The sequence below is a fragment of the Ruditapes philippinarum genome, unplaced genomic scaffold (genome assembly GCF_026571515.1).
Source record: "Ruditapes philippinarum isolate M1 unplaced genomic scaffold, ASM2657151v2 ctg6753_1_1_1_1, whole genome shotgun sequence".
Lineage (NCBI taxonomy): Eukaryota > Metazoa > Mollusca > Bivalvia > Venerida > Veneridae > Ruditapes > Ruditapes philippinarum.
This window is the reverse complement of record NW_026863128.1, coordinates 26,913-49,531: the sequence shown is the minus strand read 5'-3', so window position 1 is coordinate 49,531 and position 22,619 is coordinate 26,913. Positions and strand designations below refer to the sequence as shown.

General features: G+C 33.3%; 1 protein-coding gene across 1 annotated transcript; it reads left to right on the top strand.

Moving 5' to 3' along the window:
• Positions 1-278: 278 nt before the first annotated feature.
• LOC132721218 (voltage-gated potassium channel subunit beta-2-like) lies at positions 279-21,189 on the top strand (the record flags this gene model as incomplete). The annotated part of the gene is given in 11 exon segments (XM_060705483.1): positions 279-308; positions 9,677-9,721; positions 11,239-11,283; positions 12,242-12,285; positions 12,754-12,840; positions 14,539-14,624; positions 15,421-15,541; positions 16,284-16,378; positions 17,376-17,496; positions 18,305-18,393; positions 19,124-21,189. Coding segments are annotated over 11 exon segments (859 nt in total), but the record flags the coding sequence as incomplete, so codon positions are not given.
• Positions 21,190-22,619: the final 1,430 nt, after the last annotated feature.

The window sequence follows — 22,619 nt, the reverse complement described above, 5'->3', positions numbered from 1 at the left end:
CAGCCAATAAGAACGTTATGTATAATTTTTTGCTCCACCATTAAGTGGCCAACATTGTCTGGTTGTTTGCAAATTATCAGCCAATAAGAACGTTATTGTATAATTTTTGCCTCACCATTAAAGTGGCCAACATTGTCCAGTTGTTTATAAATTATAGGCCAATAAGAACATTATATTGTTGTATATATTTTGCCTCACCATTAAAGTGGCCAACATTGTCCAGTTGTTTATAAATTATAGGCCAATAAGAACGTTGTTGTATAATTTTTGCCTTACAGAATTCATTTCACTGACCAGATTGCTATGAGGTAAGCCATGTGGGGCCAGCTGCATGTTTGGCAATACTCATATACTGTTTAGAATAGCCTTGTATAGTTGTAATATATTGTCTACAAAGAATAGCAAAAGAGGGTTTTTTATGCCACCGCAGCATCTGCGATGCGGTGGCATATAGCGATTCACCTGTGTGTGTGTGTGTTTGTGTGTGTGTTTGTGCGTGTGTTATATAGATTATATAGTGAACTTAAAAAATCTTCTTGTGAAAAACCACTGGTCCAATTTCAACCAAACTTGGCAGGATTGTTCCTTGGGTGAAGGGCTTCCAAAGTTGTTCAAAAGAATTTAATTCCATGCAGAAATCTGGTTGCCATGGCAACCAAAAGGAATTATAAGAATAAATTTAAAAAATCTTCTTGTAAAGACCCAAAAGGCCTAGAGCTTAGATATTTTGCATAAGGCATTGTCTGGTAGACCTCTAACAAGATTGTTCAAATTATAGCCCTGGGGTCAAAATTGGCCCCTCCCCGGGGGTCATTGATTTTCACTATGTACATAATTATAGTAAAAACTTAAAATACCTCCTTGTAAAGACCCAAAAGGCCTAGAGCTTAGATATTTTGCATAAGGCATCGTCTGGTAGACCCTTACAATGATTGTTCAAATTATAGCCCTTGGGTCAAAATCGGCCCCGCCCCGGGGTCATTGATTTTCACTATATGTACATATAGAAAAAGCTTAAAACACCTTGTAAAGACCCAAAAGGCCTAGAGCTTAGATATTTTGCATAAGGCATTGTCTGGTAGACCTCTACCCAGATTGTTTAAATTATAGCCCTGGGGTCAAAATCGGCCCCGCCCCGGTGGTCATTGGTTTTCCATTATGCTATATTATATGTATATAGTAAAAACTTCAAAAAAATTCTTCTAGCAATTGACAAATGCTAGAGGTTAGATATTTTGCATGAAACATTGTGTTAACCTCTAGCAAGATTGTTCAAATTATAGCCCTGGGGTCAAATTGTCCCCCGCCCTGGGGTCATTGATTTCAATATATACATATAGTAAAAAATCAAAAAATCTTATTGTCTGAAGGTACAAGGCGTAGAGCTTTAATATTTGTTAAATAATATCATCTTAAGGTACTCTACAAAAGTTATTCAATTTTAGCCTCTTGTGTCAAAATTAGCCCCGCCCCGGGGCCATATGTTTTCCTTATATGTATATAGTAAAAACTTAAAAAATCATCTTCTCTAAATTTACAAAGGCTAGAGTTAAGATATTTTGCATGAAACATTGTGTAGTGAACCTCTTGCAAGATTGTTAAAATTATAGCCCTGGGGTCAAAATTGGTTCTGCCCGGGGGTCATTGATGTTCATTATGTACATATAGTGAAAAATAAAAAAATATTTTTGTCTGAAGGTACAAGGCATAGAGCTTTGATGTTTGATATATATATATCATTTATAGGTCCTCTACCAAAGTTGTTCAAATTTTTCCCCTGGTGTCAAAATTGGCCCTGCCCGGGGGAAGTGATTCTCATTATGTACACATAGTAAAACAGAAAATAAAACAAATGTTTTCTGAATGGGAGAAAGCTATAGCTTAGATATTTGACTTGAAATGTTGTTTGGTGGACCTGTATCAAGATTGTTTTGAATTAAACCCTTGGGTCAAAATTATGCCTTGCCCAAGGGGACAGTGACCTACTTTCTTGTCCTTTAATGTACAGCAATGACATTTTGACCATGTGCACAGTTTTAGTTGTAAAATTGAACTTTGATATCAGGTGACCTAGATTTTGATGATGTGACCTACTTTCTTGTCCTTTGATGTACAGCTATGAAATTTGAACATTGCGGTGGCATAGCATTTTTCTCAAATGCAATCTTGTTTTTTTTTTAAATCCAAGATAATTTTGAAAACTATTTTATACAAAATCAATGTATTAATTGTATACAGATTTGATACATTAAGATTGTCGGTGAAATCTTGAAGGTATGTTATTAAAGTTGTCACCTTAGTGCAATAACTGGTTAACTCCTGTAAAATAAAGGACTTAACCCATTACTGCACTAACTTGACAAAGTGCTTTGCACTAGTCTATAATCCTAATCCTCCAGCTTTAATTCTGTTCTGAACAAGGTGCCTGCTTTTAATTAAAAATACTGGAAAAACACATGGTCCATAGATGGATCTTTGTGTCACAAGTTTAGCTTAAGACACATTTTCTTTAAATTAATATCCTTAAAGGAACTCCACTGAGGTTCCATCACCACTGATGTCCAAAAGTCTAAAAACTGTAAACATAAAAATTTGAAATTTTTGCAAAGAGCAACTAGGGCACTTAATAAAACAGAAATATATGGGAAAGTTTTGAAGAAATATACTCCTAATTAAATTGAAAATCATTTCTTTTATGATTGTTACTCAGATTGTCAGATAAAAGCATTTAAGTGAAGACTTTTCAATTTTGTGTCATTTTTCACAGTTTTCACAATTAAAGACTAATTAATACGAAAGAATGGAGTATATGATCTGAAATTTTGAAAACAAGTTATTGGCTAGAACCGACATGAAATGTTATATAAAAACAATAAACAATACATTTATTAACAATAAAACAATATATTTCCAGTCCCATCTTGTCAATAAACCTCAATGGAGTCCCTTTAATACAACTGGTGAGAAGCCAAAATACTGATTTAAAAGAAATTATAGATTAAAGGGTGTATGTAAATAGATATTATCTGGAACTTGGCAAACAAACTTTTACCATTATAGCTTCACGGTGCACTAACGAGTCACAGCAATAAATTAACTAGAGGTTTACTGGTATGAAACCCAGGTAATCCTCGCATGTATCAGTGCTATACACTGGGCATGTAAAAGAACCAAGGAATCTATTCAATAAGAGCTAGGGACGGGTTCCCGGATTTCCTTGTATCTCATAGCTGTCTCTAGTGTCTGCTGAGGTAAGGACCCTACTGGAAATAAGTGCTTGCACTTTCGTAGGTTATCCTTGACCGCCCGGTCTAAAGAAAATCAATCAATAGCCAACCTGCTGCGCCTTACAGTTTTCCGAAGCTGTTACTGTAAAAGTTTGTTTGTACCCCAACATAAGCTGGGGAAAAACCCAAAATATTCTTAATTCGGTGTAAGTGTATTTAGTTGACTGTTCACAAAATTTACCTCTTCAGACTGTTAAAGAAAGACAAGAAATTGGGTAGACATTAAATTTTGTAAATAAACAAGGCTGTTTTAAGCAGTAGTGGTTTTATTTTTTAGCTCACCTGTCACAAAGTGACAGGGTGAGCTTTTGTGATCGCTTTTCGTCCGTCGTCCGTCCGTCATCCGTCCGTCCGTAAACTTTTACTTTAAATGACATCTCCTCATAAACCACTAAGCCAATTTCATCCAAACTTCACAGGAATGTTCCTTTGGTGGTCACCTTTAAAAATTGTTCAAAGAATTTAATTCCATGCAGAACTCTGGTTGCCATGGCAACCAAAAGAAAAAAACTTAAAATATCTTCTTTTAAAAAACCAAAAGAGCTAGAGCTTAGATATTTCGCATGAAACATCTTCTAGTGAGTGTGTACGAAGATTGTTCAAATAAAAGCCCTGGGGTCAAAATTGGCCCCGCCCCAGGGGGTCATTGATTTTCCCTATATGTATATAGTAAAAACTTAAAAAATCTTCTTTTAAGGAACTCAAAGAGCTAGAGCTAAGATATTTAGCATGAAACATGTTCTAATGGGTGTCTACCAAGTTTGTTCAAATAAAAGCCCTGGGGTCAAAATTGGCCCCGCCCCAGGGGGTCATTGATTTTCCCTATATGCATTTAGTAAAAACTTAAAAAATCTCCGTTTAAAGAACCCGAAGAGCTAGAGCTTAGATATTTGGCATGAAACATCTTCTAGTGAGTGTCTACCAAGATTGTTCAAATAAAAGCCCTGGGGTCAAAATCGGCCCCGCCCCAGGGTGTCATTGATTTTCCCTATATGCATATAGTAAAAACTTAAAAAATCTTTTTTTAAAGAACCCAAAGAGCTAGAGCTAAGATATTTAGCATGAAACATCTTCTAATGAGTGTCTACCAAGTTTGTTCAAATAAAAGCCCTGGGGTCAAAATTGGCCTCGCCCCAGGGGGTCATTGATTTTCCCTGTATGCATATAGTAAAAATTTAAAAATCTTCTCTTAAAGAACTCATGGAGCTAGAGCTAAGATATTTAGCATGAAGCATGTTCTAATGGTTGTCTACCAAGTTTGTTCAAATAAAAGCCCTGGGGTCAAAATTGCCCCGCCCCAGGGGCTCATTGGTTTTACCTATATGTATATAGTAAAAACTTAAAAAAATCTTCTTTTAAAGAACCAAAAGAGCTAGAGCTAAGATATTTAGCATGAAACATGTTCTAATGGGTGTCTACCAAGTTTGTTCAAATAAAAGCCCTGGGGTCAAAATTGGCTCCGCCCCAGGGGGTCATTGATTTTCCCTATATGTATATAGTAAAAACTTTAAATATCTTCTTTTAAAGAACTTCAAGAGCTAGAGCTAAGGTATTTAGCATGAAACATGTTCTAATGGGTGTCTACCAAGTTTGTTCAAATAACAGCCCTGGGTCAAAATTGGCCCCGCCCAGGGGGTCATTGATTTTCCCTATATGTATATTGTAAAAACTTAAAAAATCTTCTTTTAAAGAACTCAAAGAGCTAGAGCTAAGATATTTAGCATCAAACATGTTCTAATGGGTGTCTACCAAGTTTGTTCAAATAAAAGCCTTGGGGTCAAAATTGGCCCGCCCCAGGGGGTCATTGATTTTTTCTATATGTACATGTATATAGTAAAAACTTAAAAAATCTTCTTTTAAAGAACTCAAAGAGCTAGAGCTAAGATATTTAGCATGAAACATGTTCTAATAGGTGTCTACCAAGTTTGTTCAAATAAGAGCCCTGGGGTCAAAATTGGCCCGCCCCGGGGGTCATTGATTTTCCTTATATATGTGTATATCAAAAACTTAAAAAGTATTCTTTGAAAAAACCTAAATAGCTAGAGTTAAGATATTAAGCATGAAACATCTTCTAGTGAGTGTCTACAAAGTTTGTTCAAATAAAAGCCCTGGGGTCAAAACTGGCCCTGCCCCAGGGGTGTCATTGTTTTTAACTATATGTGTATAGTAAAAACTTAAAAAATCTTCTTTAAAAAAAACACAATGAGCTACAGCTTAGATGTTTAGCATGAAACATCTTCTTATGGGTGTCTACCAAGTTTGTTCAAATAAAAGCCCTTGGTTAAAATTGGCCCTGCCGGGGGTAGGGGAGGGCAGATCATTGTTTTTCATTATAAGTGTGTACATCATGAAACGTCTTCTTATAGGTGTCTTATAGGTGTCTTCCAAGTTTGTTCAAATAAAAGCCCTGGGGTTTAAACTGGCCCCGCTCCGGGGGCCTACATCAGGGGTGCGGAATTACTATGCCCGACTTGCCCGACTCGGGACTTTTTGCCGGCGGACAAGTAGATTTTCACGTAGCGGTTGTCCGCGGGCAAGTGAATTTCTGAGCCAGAAAATTAAAGCAAAATGCCAAAATTCTTACATAAAATTGATAACGAACGTTAATTTTTATCCCAATAATGTTTAATCCGTATTTAATATGCGTAAAATTAAATTATAAACTACCTCCCGCAGCATGAATAAATCGATGTAAATAAATGCTATTTTCCCCCGTATGAGGCCTCTCGCTATTCTTGGAATAGGTCGTATCGAGGCAACCAACCGGTGCTTTAGTAAATAATGCCCATTATGAAGGTCGCGTTGTAAAGTTATTTTGGTACGAAATGGACAAATTTGTCGTTCGTTCTGGTGGTGCAAAGCTGCCTGAAACACCCAAAGAACCAGAAAAGCGTAAATCTAAAGCCCAAAGAGACAAGGAATATGACCGTAAACGCATGCGTGTGTTTAAAGATAGCTGGTTTAACGATTTTTCTTGGCTAAGAAAGGATGATCATTCGGACAAACTTTTTTGTCATATTTGTAGAATGTTCCCGCAAACGGCGGATACGACCTCGGCCATGTACGTAGGGAAGTCTGCCGCCACATTAATAAGAAAGGACACTCTTTCATCTCATCAAATATCATCTAAACATATTTCATGTGTGTCCAAGTCCGAGTTCAAGCAAAAACCAAGTAAACAAGGACCCATACAAAAGTCTATATCTAAAGTTGAAATGCATGAAATAGAGAGATACAAAAAGCTGTTTAATACTGCTTATGCTGTTATAAAGCACAATCGCCCTTACAGTGACTATCCTTTTCTCTGTGAAGTGCAAAAGAAAAATGGGGCTGAATTAGGAAATGATCACTTATCTAGAGATACCTGTGTAGTATTCCAGAATTCCATTTCAAATGTACTATTAAATGAAACAAAAGCAAACTTAAAAAATGTTAGGTACTTTTCTATCATGAGTGACTCAAGCACTGACTCTTCTGTAATAGATCAGGAAGGCATTTTGTTACGCTATGTACACCCTGAAACATATGAGCCGGTTACATCCATTGCCAGTATTGAGAATCTAGAAAATGCAAGGGCTGACGGTGTTGTTGATGCTATTAAAAGGGGTTTATTGAAGTGCAACATTGATATTGATAATCTGTCTAATGAAAATTCAAAATTGGTGTGTGTAAATCTTGATGGAGCTGCAGTTAATTTAGGTGCAAAGAATGGTGTTGCGAAAAAGCTGAGTGATGCAGTTGATAACAATGTTATTGTAACACACTGTGTGGCACATACACTTGAACTAGGTGTCTTAGATGCAGTTAAGCAAGTGGGGTATTTGAAAAAATTTGAGGAAACTCTTAAGAGAATCTGTAAATTTTATTCTTTTTCTCCCAAGAGGAGAGAAGAATTGAAAAAGCTTGCTTCTTTTCTTGATGAAAGCTTAAAGATGCACACTGAAATTAAGGCAATTAGGTGGGTTTCTTCCAAGCTGCGTGCATTAGAAGCAGTCTGTCAGGATATTAATGTTACAGTCACACACATGGAGCAAATTCTTGAAACATCTAATAGGGCAAATGAGCTAGGACAAGCTAAAGCAATTTTAACTGATCTTAAAAGTGTAAAATTTGTTAAATACATTTATGTCATGCTAGATGTGCTTACAGCCATAACCAAAACTTCAGTCTTGTTTCAAAATAAAGATTTGTTGATGTTTGAGGTGAAGGAAGTTGTAGATACATTGTACATGTGTTTGCATGCAATGACCAATGAACCAGGTGAACACTTGTCCAAATTCTACAGCTTGTATGATCCTGAAACATCCCTGTTTGATGGTAAATTTAAACTGAATGGGTCTCTTAGTGACTTCAAAGATGACAATGACATTCACTGTTTATTTGATAAAATCAGTCAATATGTTCTAGAAAGATTTAAGGATCTTGAGAACCCTCAATTAAATCTGTACAGGGTATTTGACTTCAGAAATTGGTCGAGTTCACTTACTGAGCTTAGCACATATGGTTGTAAGGTAATTAAACTGCTGTGTGAGCACTGTAATGATTTGTTAACAGAGGAAGAGGTCTCCTCTAATCAGGTATTTTTGCATAGAACTTATCACCCCTTGCAGTATATACGTCCATACTGCAAAGAAAGGAAGATTCTGTTAAACACATCAGTGCTTTGCTGCAGCTTTTGCTCACAATTTCTCCCTCCACTGTTGCTTGTGAGATGCCTTTTTCTCCAATGAATCTTGTCAAGAGTCATCTTAGAACTCGCCTTACCCAAGAAAACCTGCAGAGTCAAATGAGAATTGTTGTCTCTGGTCCAGATTTCTCCATGTTTGACCCTTTACCTTCTGTTGAAGAATGGCTTAAGTCTGGTCATAGACACATACGTCATAAGCCACCACAAAAATCAGCCACTTTGACCTCTGAAAGCATAGCCTCCACATCTACCCAGGCAACTATTGAGATGGATAGCATACAGCCCATGTTAAGTGAAATTGTGAAAACCCTAGGTGGGGAAGACATTGCAAGGGAAAAACTGAAAAATATGACTGATAACCCAACTAACGCCTGTGCCTTAATGTAACCCAGGATGTGTTTAACAGAATGTTCTAGTCTATAGCATGTTTACCATGATTCTATTGACAATATGTTCACATACACAATAAAACAGTTCTGTTTAAATAATGTTTGCTTTCAACTCTTTTATAATTGTTCATTTATAACTGTACAAACATGGTAGTAGTTATGAAAATGTTTAGAAAAAATGTTTGTCTAATAAAGCCATTGAAATAAACCTGTTTTTCACTGTTTATTTGGGCAAGTCAACTTCAGCTGCGGACAAGTAGAAATTTCAGTCCAACTTGTCCGTGGGCAAGTGGAAAAAAATCAAATTTCCACACCCCTGCCTACATACAGGTGAGCGACCTTTGGGCCATCATGGCCCTCTTGTCTGACTCGGGGGTCATTGAAACTATGTGATTATTTAAGCATGTTTTAACAAGTTATTTCTATTACCTCTCCTTCACTCACATCTATACATGTACATATAATTTTTGGAATCATCTCTCTTTGGAAAGACTGAAAACAGTATGACTTGGCAAAGCTTCTTCTTATCTTTAGTTTAATATTATTTATCTCAGATCTTCTCTGATAATGGGATTGAATTTTAACAGTCTTTGTAAAAGCATGTTTAACAAAATAACTCTTGTTTTTTTGAAAAACTAACACAATCTTTCAGAAGTTTTCGTTTTTACAGAATTATTTAGAAAATGTCAAAACTTCCTAGTTATTGTGTGCCATCACATTGCTTTATAGAAAATATCATTTTGTAGATAATCAACAAGGAAAAGTTATTTAGTGGCTAAAAATTTGTTCTTTCACAGTGAACAACTGGTAATTTAGATAATTATTCATATGCTTTGGATTTTTCTTAAAGGTTTCAACAATTTTTTAGACGATTAAATTTAAATATTTTTTTTACGAAATTGTTGTTTTTACAGTTAACTGTAGTTGTCAGATTGCTGTGTATTTGTTACTGATAACTTAAGTGAAAGCCATGTTTTAGCTTTGTAATATAGAGAAGTACTCATCAGAATCATATGACCTTGAGAAATAAAGCACTGTGTTCATTTTTTTCATCACTTACTTAATCAGACGGTAAAAATGATTGCTGATCCAAAGCTAGGTGTTGAGGGACTAAGAAGACACCACACCAGTAAAACTGAGTTGTGTTGAGTTGTTAATGTGATTATTATTGTCAGTATTGATTTGAGGTCGTGTTTTTTTTTGTGTGGTCACAGTTGGTATATATGTTGTTGTTACTGTACCTACAAGTTCTGTTTTAATGTTGATCCAGTAGTGTTAATTTATTCAGCCAATGTAAGTATTTGTCATTTCAGAGCCGAGATCGTCCTGGGTAAAATCTTACAGAAGAAATCATGGAGGTATGGCATATGTATAATTTAAATGATAATACATTTATGGTTAGCTTTTTACTTATTAATTTAATTGCTAGCTTGTCAATCGCTTGATTGACACATGAAAAGTTGATGTCAATTTAAAATCTAGGTATTAGTGATTTGTCAATTTCTAGAAAGCTTTTGAGTTAAGGAAAAATTATGAAAATCCTTGTAGAACTTGAACCCATTACCCTTGGCCGAAGCACACAAAGCCTTATGAAATAGGTCATAAGATTATTCTATTACTTGTCCATGTTTAAAAAAAAATACAGTAACAAAGTAATTCAGATTTGTAAATATAAATTTTGTAATATAAAAATATGAGGGGAAAATTAAATTATTTAAAATTTAGGTTATTAAGCTTAATTTTGGGTTCAAAGCTTTTGAAACATCAGTTTTCAGTTTGTTTGTTTGATTGATTGATTGATTGAGTGATTGATTGATAGAATTTGATTGGTATTTTGGTTGGTTGGTTGATTGATTGATTGATTGATAGAATTTGATTGGTATTTTGGTTGGTTGATTTGATTAATTTGATTGATTGATCGATTGATTGACAAATGGAAAGTTGATTTTAAGTCTAGGTATTAGTGCTATGTCAATTTCTAGCTAAAATATATGTCTCCGTGTTGAGATTGATATTACAGTAGATTATATGGTCACATGTCATGACATGAGAGGTGATTTATTAATTACTTGGCACTGCTAGGCCTGTCTGTTACAAGTTGGCACAAGTTTAGCTACATCTAGATAGATTGGTTTTGAGTAATGTGATTACTACATCTATTATCTAAAGATATAAGTTGTACATCAACACCTGTAAATGATTTTCTCCTGATGTCCAGATGCCATTTAGACAAATAATTCAGTTATATACAATGTATATAGGGTAGTAGGTAATTCTATCCCATTGTATGCCTTATTATGTTTGATCTTTTAATGATTCATTAAGTTCAAGTAGATGAATTATTGTTCATTTGAATTAAACAGTAAATTTGATATATATGTGTTTTGTTGTTATATCTTAGAGTGAAGGTTATAAGAGAATTACGAATCACATGTACAAAATTTGTGAACTTTGATAAGAAATTGTCAGGTGACTGTCCATTCCTCTTACTCCACTGTCAGGCCTTACAACCCCCAAACAATAAATTTCATACATTATAAGATCAATTAGGGCACTTAAAATAAAAAGATATGCAAAATAAAACTGAATCATAGGATTTTGACTTTAATCTTCACCATCTCCCTCTAAAAAAAAGTTGAACAAAAGATAAAAACACATTGATGCTTGCCTATTTTTAAAATAATTATTAAGATTTCTGCTTGTGAAGTCAGAATGTATTAGTTCTTATAGTTGGTAGTTCTTATAGTTGGTATTAGGTCAAAAGGGTATATTGTTTTCACAGGTTCTTTCTTTAACAATTGTGACAACTGTTTTAAACAGATTTCCCAGTAATTTGAATATAAATTACAATGTTAATTTCTTTCTAATATTTCAGACGCTCCAGCTACATTGTATCTTCCAAGATATACTGGGGTGGGAAGTAAGTGATTACAATTTACCTAAGATATATAGATTTTTTTTGGTTAAAACTAATTATATACAAAATTTTAATGTAGATATGCACTTGTGTCTGAGGTGATGAAATGAAACTGGTTTAGATTTATGATTGGTACTGGACATTTGTATCATTACAAACATAGTGATAATTTCTTAAAATGTTAAGATGTGCAGCCTAAGCAATTACAATTACATTTTGTATCATCATGACATGGCTACCTGTGAGAAGTGGTTAACCTCCAACTTGCAAAATTTCTTAAAAAGACTCGTCAAGCTTTCATTTTTTGGAGCTATGAATTAGCAATTTTGGGGATATCAAGATGAAAGATTTGAAGTTGGTCAGCCACCAGTAATGAATATAGAACTTGGTCAGACTGGTGTAGCTAACATTTATCACTTCTGGTTCCGGCAGGCTATGGTTCAAGTGCTCCAAGTGATCCTTTAAGTTTTACATATTACAGTATCAGCTTGTCTTTACAACACACCTAGACAGACAAAGCATTGTGTAGGTGCATATAACTTGTATCTGTTTGTATAAAATTCTTTGTCATATGATAGAGCCAAAGATTAACTTTCTCCTATTATCTAGTTTAAATGCTATATTTTAAGTAGTATATTCTAAAAAAAACCCATATATTTAAGATCTTGTGTCTTAATGGAACTCCACTGAGTTCTAAATATTTTTTTTTTTTTTAAATGTCTTACATAGATCAATTAGGGTACTGAAAACAAAAATATATGCAAAATAAAATCAGAGATATCCTCTGAAATAAATGAGAAATCAATTTTAATGCTATTTTTAGTCCGTTTTGAGTGAAAAATGTTGCAAGTCTTTTGGTTGAAATTTTAAAACAATTTGTAAATTTAATTATTAAATTTTAATATATTGTATTGGTCAGAGTAGGTTTGTAATTAAGATGTTTACTTACCTTTATTTTTAGAGCGGAAACAGAGAAGGGACTCTCAAGAAAGCACATTATAGAAGGTATATTCTAATAATTTATATTCATTGTAGTTAATAAGTGTTCCGGATTTGTCGTATCTGTCCTTCACAAATGTAAAGCAGCGTCATGCCTTCATTTTTAATTTTTTATGAAAACATCATTGTTTAAATAGAGTAGAATTGTTATTAGAGAATTAACCTTACCTAAGACACTTACTGTCCACAAACATTACCTATAACTTATCAAAATTTTCTTACTCTGTTAGTATTAAGAGGTAAAGTTTTTATAATTCACAAAATTTTAAATAACCAGTGTTGAAAAAACGATATTTTAAAGACAAATGTCCACTAAATATATACATGTACATGTGTTATGAAAGTTTATTCAAATATATCTGAAGACATTTTTATTTTCTACGTAACGGCTGACTTAAAACTGACAAAAACTTTTATAGTGACTTTCACACAATGGAGTGTAACAGAATGATTTTTGTATTTTTATAATTACAGGGTTGAAAGCATCATTAGAGAGACTACAGTTAGAATATGTGGATGTTGTATTTGCCAACAAACCAGATGTTCACACTCCTATGGAAGGTATCAATATTTTACTAGGGAGTATTTTATTCAAATTCATTTATGAAGTTTATACAAATTTATTTTAGTTTGATTGTGTTGAAAGCTGTAAGGTTATTGAAATACTTTTGGAGATATGCCTGGAACCAACCAGTACTTAGCAATGAGTGTGAAGTTTGTTGCTCAAGGAAACAACGGCTTGCCCCTGACAGGGTTTTAACTCACGCAGTCAGCAATCCTTAGATTATTAGTCTGGTGCATTAACCACTGGGCCACACTGCCATTCTATTCATATATTTGATGCATGTGCATTTAATAGTCATTTTTCACCATATTGATATGAAAATAGGAAATTGAACAGTTCTGAATTTTTTAAATTGTACATTTCAGCAGTTAAAGCTTAAAACTTTATTAGTCTCTCCGGACTTTAGGTTTACCCTCCGTCCGTCTGTCCGTCCGTCCGTCTGTCTGTCTGTCCGTCCGTCCGTCTGTCAGTCCGTCAGTCCGTCCGTCCACAAAACTGGATCCCGCGATAACTTGAAAAGTACTGAAAATATTTTTATGAAACTTGATATATGGATAGATGGCAGTATGGAGATTATGCACGTCTTTTTCTTTTCTTCCTATGTTGAAAATTCTGGTTGCTATGGCAACAAATAGGCTGAAAATATGGCAAATTTTACACATAAACTGGATCCAGTGATAACGCAAAAAGTACTGGAAATATTTTTATGAAACTTAAAATATGGGTAGATGGTAGTCTGGAGATTATGCATGTCTTTTTCTTTAATTCCTATGTTGAAAATTCTGGTTGCTATGGCAACAAATAGACTGAAAATATTGCAATTTTACACATAAACTGGATCCAGTGTTAACGCAAAAAGTGATAGTATCTTTATGAAACTTGTAATATGTGTAGATGGCAGTCTGGAGATTATGCACATCTTTTTCTTTGAAAATTCTGGTTGCTATGGCAACACATAGACTGAAAGTATGGCAAATTTTACACATAAACTGAATCCAGTGATAACTTAAAAAGTACTGGAAATATTTTTATGAAACTTGATATATGGGTAGATGGCAGTCTTGAGATTATGCATGTCTTATCTGTTCTTCTTATTTTGAAAAAATATTGGTTGCCTTGGCAACAAATAGGCTTAAAACATGGCAAATATAACAATATTTGTGATTAGTCAAAAAGAGCTGAAATTTTTTATGAAATTGCATCTTTAATTCCAGAGTTATCTCCTCTTTAAGAATTTTGCTTTTTAAATTGTTATATTTTGGTAACGGATGTTTCAAATATTAAATTTAGAGTGTCCTTCAGTCCGTCTGTCTTTTCAACAAAACTGTTTCCTGTGATCACTTTTAAAGAACTTTTCCAACGAATTTACTATAAAAACATTAGTGAATGGCCAATGGCCCTTCAGAATGTTGATGGGGTTCCATCCGGTAGGGGACTTATGGATTGCTTGCAATACTATGATAATTGCTTGTTTATATTAAGATATTTTTATTTTCATTTGTACAAACTTACCCACAATATTTTGTAAGACCCCACAGATAGTTTGTTGAGTTAGCCTAATTAAATATGGAAAATGCTTGATAATTTCTTTTATTGTTGGTTTATAATTTATTCTCCTCAATATCAATTAAATGATTAATGTTTTATTTCATTACAGACTTCTAAATGATTTTGATATTTCGTAAATTTTTCAGAAACCGTAAGAGCTTTCACCCACTGTATCAATCAAGGCTGGGCTATGTACTGGGGAACGTCCAGATGGAGCCCAACTGAAATCATGGTAACACATAACATATTTTGCTAGATCTATAATATTTAGGGTTGTAATCAATAGAATTGTTACCAAAAACGATCATTTAATTTGTTTTAAAATGTTTCATTTTCTCTATATGACAAAATTCGTCTTTTTATAATATTTTGAAATCTTTTACAAGCACCATGTCTTCACCATTATTTACAATTTATCTTTTAATATATGAAACTGGGCAAGTGAAATTCTTGTCCTGGAAAAGCCACATTGATTTTGTAAATAATGAATGAATTGGTTGCTATAGAATGGTATTATATATCACTGTAGCAGTGTTGAAAGCAGGCTACATATTTACCTTTCTACAGCTAGGATTACAATCCTTTTAAACAAAGTAATTACAGAGAAAAAATCAAAATAAATGATTTTTTATATTCAAGTAAATATTGTGTCCTTTAAGACATATGACTCTGTTTTGATTATATAACACTTCATATAAGTGTGCATTGTATCAGTATAACACACTCATGTAATACTGTAAAACTGTGGATTATTCTGAATGTTAATGTGTTAATATATGAGCTGCGTCATGTCAAAACCAACGTAATGCGTTTGCGACAAAAATGGATCCAGACCAGCCTGGGCATCCACGCAGTCTGATCAGAATCCATGCTCTTCGCTTACAAACCCTATTACAAGTAGAGAAACTGATAGCAAACAGCATGGATCCTGATCAGACTGCGCGGATGCGCAGGCTGGTCTGGATCCATGCTGGTCGCAAACGCATTATGTTGGTTTTGTCGTGACGCGACTCAAATGTATATTACAGGAGGCATATTCTGTAGCCCGACAATTTAATCTGATTCCACCAATAGCAGAACAGACAGAGTATCATCTGTTCCAGAGAGAGAAAGTGGAGACACAAATGCCAGAGCTATACCATAAGATAGGTACAGATTTCATGTAAAAATATACTTAATGTTGTACTTAGAGTGTCGATTCTATAACTAAAAATTATAGGGTTGGGAATTTTATTCAAGTATTCAAGAACAACACCTCAGGAAAACAAATATTAGAAAATATTTGAATATAAAAAACAAATATTTGAACATAAAGATCCTTATTCACTCCCTGCCCTTAAAAATTTAGGAAAATCACTGTCTTGTTCTTTTATGGATAGGTTACGGTTTTGCAATCAGGCACTGAAAATGTTATGCTAGAAACTTAAGAGATGTCACCAGGGTTTTTTAATTGTTAATTGTGTTACTATTATAGTTGAACATATCGCCTTATGAAGATTTTTATCAACTATCACACATTTCTCATGCTGGTAGAGGTATTACAATGTTTATATTATTTCAGTTGTGATATTGGTATATGAAAATTTTCATTTAATAATTATTTAAAAAGTGGATTAGTAACTTGTATGGTTTATAAAAGCCAAGGTCAGAAAGAAATATATACATGATATATATATATTTATATGTTTAACCTTAATGTACTGTTCACTATATATGTACTGTTCAGTATATGTAATGTTCACTATTCACACAGGTATAGGGACTATAAAAGTGGATTAGTAACTTGTATGATTTATAAAAGCCTATGTCAGAAAGAAATATACATATTTATATATAAGTTTAGTTCACTATATGTACTGTTCAGTATATGTAATGTTCACTGTTAACACAGGTATAGGGACTATAATTTGGTCACCTCTAGCAAGTGGTATTCTCAGTGGTAAATATGATGATGGTATACCAATATATTCCAGAGCTGCACTAAAGGTAATTATTTTAATGTGTTACTAATTATAGAACATTGTGTTACTAATTATAGAACATTGTGTTTCTAATTATGGAAAGAGAGCAGGATTGATAGCATTGTTCTGCCATGAAAGTTTATTAGAAAAATGTATTATGTATATTGTAGTGGCTTATGATTTTTTTTATTTATTTCTTATATTAGTAGGATATGAAATCTGTTTAAGAAGAAAAAGAAAAAAACTTATTCAGTCTCATCTGCTTGTATTTGTGAGTGAAAGTTTGGGTCTGGTGAGAAAAAAGTTGATAAAACTTGCCCAGTAAGGCGTGTTAGATTTTCTCCCAATCCAAATGATGTTTTTCTAAACATTTATAGATGAAGTTATTCGATGCAAAAAATCAAATGGCAGATATCATTTCAATCATAATACCTTTCAAACGAAAACCGGAAATCAACCTCATGGCTAATTATAATACTTTAATAAACACTGATGAATTGATTAATGCTCTGCCTTCCCTAATGACACAGCATTCAACAATATTTTATACATACGCATTTGGTAAAGTTTTTGAGCTATGATGTTTATTTCTGTAAAAATGTTAACGTATATGCTGTTATATTTAGGGATATAGCTCAGGTTAAAGGACATTTTAACATATATGATGTTATATTCAGGGATATAGCTCAGGTTAATGGACATGTTAAAATATATGATGTTATATTCAGGGATAAAGCTGGTTAAATGATATTTTAACATATATGATGTTATATTCAGGGATATAGCTGGTTAAAGGACATTTTAACATATATGCTGTTATATTCAGGGATATAGCTGGTTAAAGGACATTTTAACATATATGATGTTATATTCAGGGATATAGCTGGTTAAAGGACATTTTAACATATATGATGTTATATTCAGGGATATAGCTGGTTAAAGGACATTTTAACATATATGATGTTATATTCAGGGATATAGCTGGTTAAAGGACATTTTAACATATATGATGTTATATTCAGGGATATAGCTGGTTAAAGGACAAGATATTGAGTGACGAGGGCAGACGTCAGCAGACCAAACTTCGGGAAATTGCTGAGATAGCTGACAAGTTAGGCTGTTCTTTGTCACAGCTCGCCATAGGTAATACATGTATATTGTATCTTAAAATGTTTAACCTTTAACCTGGGGTAAGTTTTTTAAAAAACAATAATATATGTATGAAAACAAGATCATTGTATATCCAGTGAAATTTCTTATACAACTGAGTATATTTCACCATTTGTATAGATTTACACTCTTTATTACAGGCACATTATGCCTCAGATGCTTAGAAAATTTTATTAACTTCTTTAGAAATGGCAAACATAAACTTTATTTACAACATTTAAGTAATTGTTTTAGAGCATGTTAGAAGTTTGTTGCCGTAAGAAAGTAGTGCTTAATGTGAAATAATGTGCCATAAATGTAGCAAAATGTAAACATAAGAAGTATTTTGACATCCATATAAATTGATAAAGGAGTTGCGCCATGACAAAACCAACATAATAGGTTTGCGACCAGCATGGATCCAGACCAGCCTGCGAAAACAGTTCAAGAACTGATACCTCCTTTTACAAGTAACATATTTGCGCAATGTATAACATTGACACTAGCCCGTAGCTTGCTGGCAGCAACTAATTCTATCAGTGCAACCAGTGCAGGCCAAAACCAGCCAGAACATCTGTGCCATTTCATCAGGGTCTGCACTTTTTGCTATTCGGTCAATTTTATTTTGAAATTTTTACTAAAAAATAATAAATTGTTTTGTCTAAATTCAACCCTGGAGGTTGGTATAGATTAATATGCATATGAATTTAGTTTTAAACATGTATGTAATAAAGGAAGATGGGCATGAAAATCTTTCTGTATATTATAACAGGAATACTGTTATATTTGTGTTATTTTCTAGCATGGTGTTTAAAGAATGAGAATGTACACTGTGTTTTATTGGGGGCATCTACAGTTGATCAACTTTACGAGAATATACAAGCTTTGCAGGTTAGTATTTTCCAACCATAGAATTGTGTATTTATTTAACCCTTCCAAGCAAAATCTATGTGATGAACTTTTTCTTGACCTTGATTTTGGCATAGCCCATTTGTGGTTCAAAAAGTTACAATAAAAATGTACTTAATTGAGTTTCTAATTATTTAGAGGCTCAATGAATGAATAAACATGTATCTTAATATACCCACACAACAGAAATGGGTGGTGAGAAGGGGGGAGTTACACTGAAAGTTCTTTGTTGAGTTGGTCAGTCCACTGTGCCTATTACATGAATCCTACATACTTTGAATGCTTTTCTGCAAACAAGGTCACACTTGAAGGTGAAATGTCAGACAAATTTGCATGCTCCTTATGAAGGATTTCCTTCAAATTTGGCGCAATTGAAAGGTACTAGTTAATTTGTAGAACCCATGCCCCTGTCATGCACATTCAAGGACATTGTCACACTTGAAAGTGAAATATCAATTTTGATTGATTAAAGATCTTAAATTATATTTTCTTAGTAAATTTATCCAACATCTCAACAGTTTGTTTACAAATCTGTTGTTTAAAATAACTAATGAAAAAAATACCAGAAAAAGAATTTGAACAAATGTTTTATGTTTGAATGAAAATGTATACATGTATTTAAGTTTAATAGAAAATATGCATTTATTAAAAAAAAAATTGCTGATCATTTATATCTTGAACTGATTAATAATTTATCAACTTAATTTTTCAGTATGTTTCGAAACTAACATCTGGTATCATGCATGAACTGGACAAACTTCTTGGCAACAAGCCAAGTATTTCGCGACGTGATAACGTCTCCAGGTGACTAGCTACACAACAAAGTCACGAGCATGTCGAGGGCACTTCGTACACTGAATCGCACCCTTCATCTACACAACGAAAAGGCTCACTGCTCCCTTACAATGCCGCATGCAGTCTGCAATAAGATCCATTCACAAATTTATATTGTGTTTATGCCAGTGTAAAGTGTTTCGATTCACAGTATGCCATTGTTTCACAGGACCGAGTCTTTATCGTTGAAAATAATCTCTCAGTTACTTGAATGTCTTGTAAATTTATGGTACTGATTAAACGTCGCAGTACAAAGTATCATGAATCTAGGTCGATATATTGTGACACATTCATTCATTGACCAGTATTGCATTATGGACTTTTTTGGTTCATAATCAAAAGTATTTTTGGTAGACTAATTCTGTAAATGTCATTCATAAAAATTTTGGGAAAGAGACTGGTTTTGCTAAAATCATGAAAGTGTATTTCATGTGGACTGGTTGTCTTATTTTATTTTTCATAAACACATACATGAATTTCATTTTTTTTTCCTTAAAATAATTATAAATGTCTTATTATAAATGTCTTTTCATTGATGTTTAAATTTGATTTTTCCCTGAAAATCATTTCGTCCCATTTACCAATGACTGAATAAAAATTGTAAACTGTTTTTGCAATTAAAATAAATTTACTTAAACCAGTCTGCTCTGAAAATAAAAGACTATGAGATATATGTAAACCAGTCTGTGTCACTATTTCTTGTGCTACAAAATCATGTTATTATATTAAGGTCTGGTACCATTCTGTTTAAACCCTTAACCTGCTGACTTTGTGAAATGAATTTTCACTCCTTCGAATTTTGGAACAGTCCGTTTAAAGTATAATGGAAATCAGTATCAAATTACAAAAAAAAAATGAGTTCCTTAGAATATAAAACCTCTGGTCAGATTGCACCAGAAGTACTGACTGGCCTGGTCCAAGACTAATAACTTTGGATTCATTCAGGTTTATAGGCTAAATATTGGTACTGTACCATTACTAATTTAAGATTAGTTCCTAGCCATAATGTGTTTATAGATTGGTTCCTAATCAACATGTGTTTAAAGATTGGTTCCTAGCCATTATGTGTTAAAGATTGGTTCCTAGCCATCGTGTGTTTAAAGATTGGTTCCTAACCATCATGTGTGCCATAGAAACTGATGAAAATTATCTGGTAGCTTTATATCAAGTCATATATGTGTCACTTAGATATGCAATTTTATCATAGTTTTATATGTATGCACCAATAAGTTATGTGTATTCTAAGGTTTTGTTGCATGCTGTCAGTGATGTTAATGTACCACTGTTTGTGCCCACTGTTTTATTGACTTGATTGGATGTCCACACATAATTTATTGCAAAATAAATGTAATACATATGAAGCATTTTAACAGACAATTTATGAAATGTAATACATATGAAGTATTTTTAGAGATAATTTATGAAGTGTAATACATATGAAGCATTTTGAGCGGTAATTTATGAAGTGTAATACATATGAAGCATTTGAGAGATAATTTATGAAGTGTAATACATATGAAGCATTTGGGAGATAATTTATAAAGTGTAATACATATAAAACATTTTGGGAGATAATTTATGAAGTGTAATACATATGAAGCATTTTGAGCCGTAATTTATGAAGTGTAATACATATGAAGCATTTTGAGAGATAATTTATGAAGTGTAATACATATGAAGCATTTTGAGAGATAATTTATAAAGTATAATACATATGAAGCATTTTGAGAGATAATTTATAAAGTGTAATACATATGAAGCATTTTGAGAGATAATTTTATAAAGTGTAATACATATGAAGCATTTTGAGAGATAATTTATAAAGTGTAATACATATGAAGCATTTTGAGAGATAATTTATAAAGTGTAATACATATGAAGCATTTTGAGAGATAATTTATAAAGTATAATACATATGAAGCATTTTGAGAGATAATTTATAAAGTATAATACATATGAAGCATTTTGAGAGACGATATATTTATAAAGTGTAATGCATATGAAGCATTTTGAGAAATAATTTATAAAGTATAATACATATAAAGCATTTTGTGAGACAATTTATGAACTGTTATACATATGAAGCATTTTGAGAGATAATTTTTTAAGTGTAATATATATGAAGCATTTTGAGAGATAATTTTTTAAGTGTAATACATATGAAGTATTTTTAGAGACGATATATTTATAAAGTGTAATGCAAAAGAATAAACACATTTTCACTTGTGCTATATGCTCATGTAAATATTGCAATATCCACACCTCTCAGTGTGCTATGTAGCATATTTACTAAAAAATAAACAACAAATATCCTGTATTTACGTGTAATAACAATAAAGGACAGGACATTTTACTGACAGAAAAAGAAACAAACATGCATCTTTCACGACAATCATGTGGGTAACATGCATCATTTGTGTTTCAAATAATTTTTGTTTAGATTTAGGTTTTGTATATTTTCTCATCATTTTTATGCCACCGCAGCATCTGCGATGCGGTGGCATATAGCGATTCACCTGTGTGTGTGTGTGTTTGTTTGTGTGTGTGTGTTATATAGATTATATAGTGAACTTAAAAAATCTTCTTGTGAAAAACCACTAGTCCAATTTCAACCAAACTTGGCAGGATTGATCCTTGGGTGAAGGGGTTCCAAAGTTGTTCAAAGAATTTCATTCCATGCAGAAATCTGGTTGCCATGGCAACCAAAAAGAATTAAAAGAATAAATTAAAAAAATCTTCTTGTAAAGACCCAAAAGGCCTAAAGCTTAGATATTTTGCATAAGGCATTGTCTGGTAGACCTCTACCAAGATTGTTCAAATTATAGCCCTGGGGTCAAAATCGGCCCCGCCCCGGGGGGTCATTGATTTTCACTATATGTACATATAGTAAAAACTTAAAATACCTTCTTGTAAAGACTGAAAAGGTCTAGAGCTTAGATATTTTGCATAAGGCATTGTCTGGTAGGCCTCTACCAAGATTGTTCAAATTATAGCCCTGGGGTCAAAATTGGCCCGGCCCGGGGGGGGTCATTGATTTTCACTATATGTACATATAGTAAAAACTTAAAATATCTTCTTGTAAAGACCCAAAAGGCCTAGAGCTTAGATATTTTGCATAAGGCATTGTCTGGTAGACCTCTACCAAGATTGTTCAAATTATAGCCCTAGGGTCAAAATTGCCCCTGCCCCTGGGGTCATTGATTTTCACTATATGTACATATAGTAAAAACTTAAGATACCTTCTTGTAAAGGCCCAAAAGGCCTAGAGCTTAGATATTTTGCATAAGGCATTGTCTGGTAGACCCTTACCAAGATTGTTCAAAATTATAGCCCTGGGGTCAAAATCTGCCTGCCCCGAGTGTCATTGACTTTCA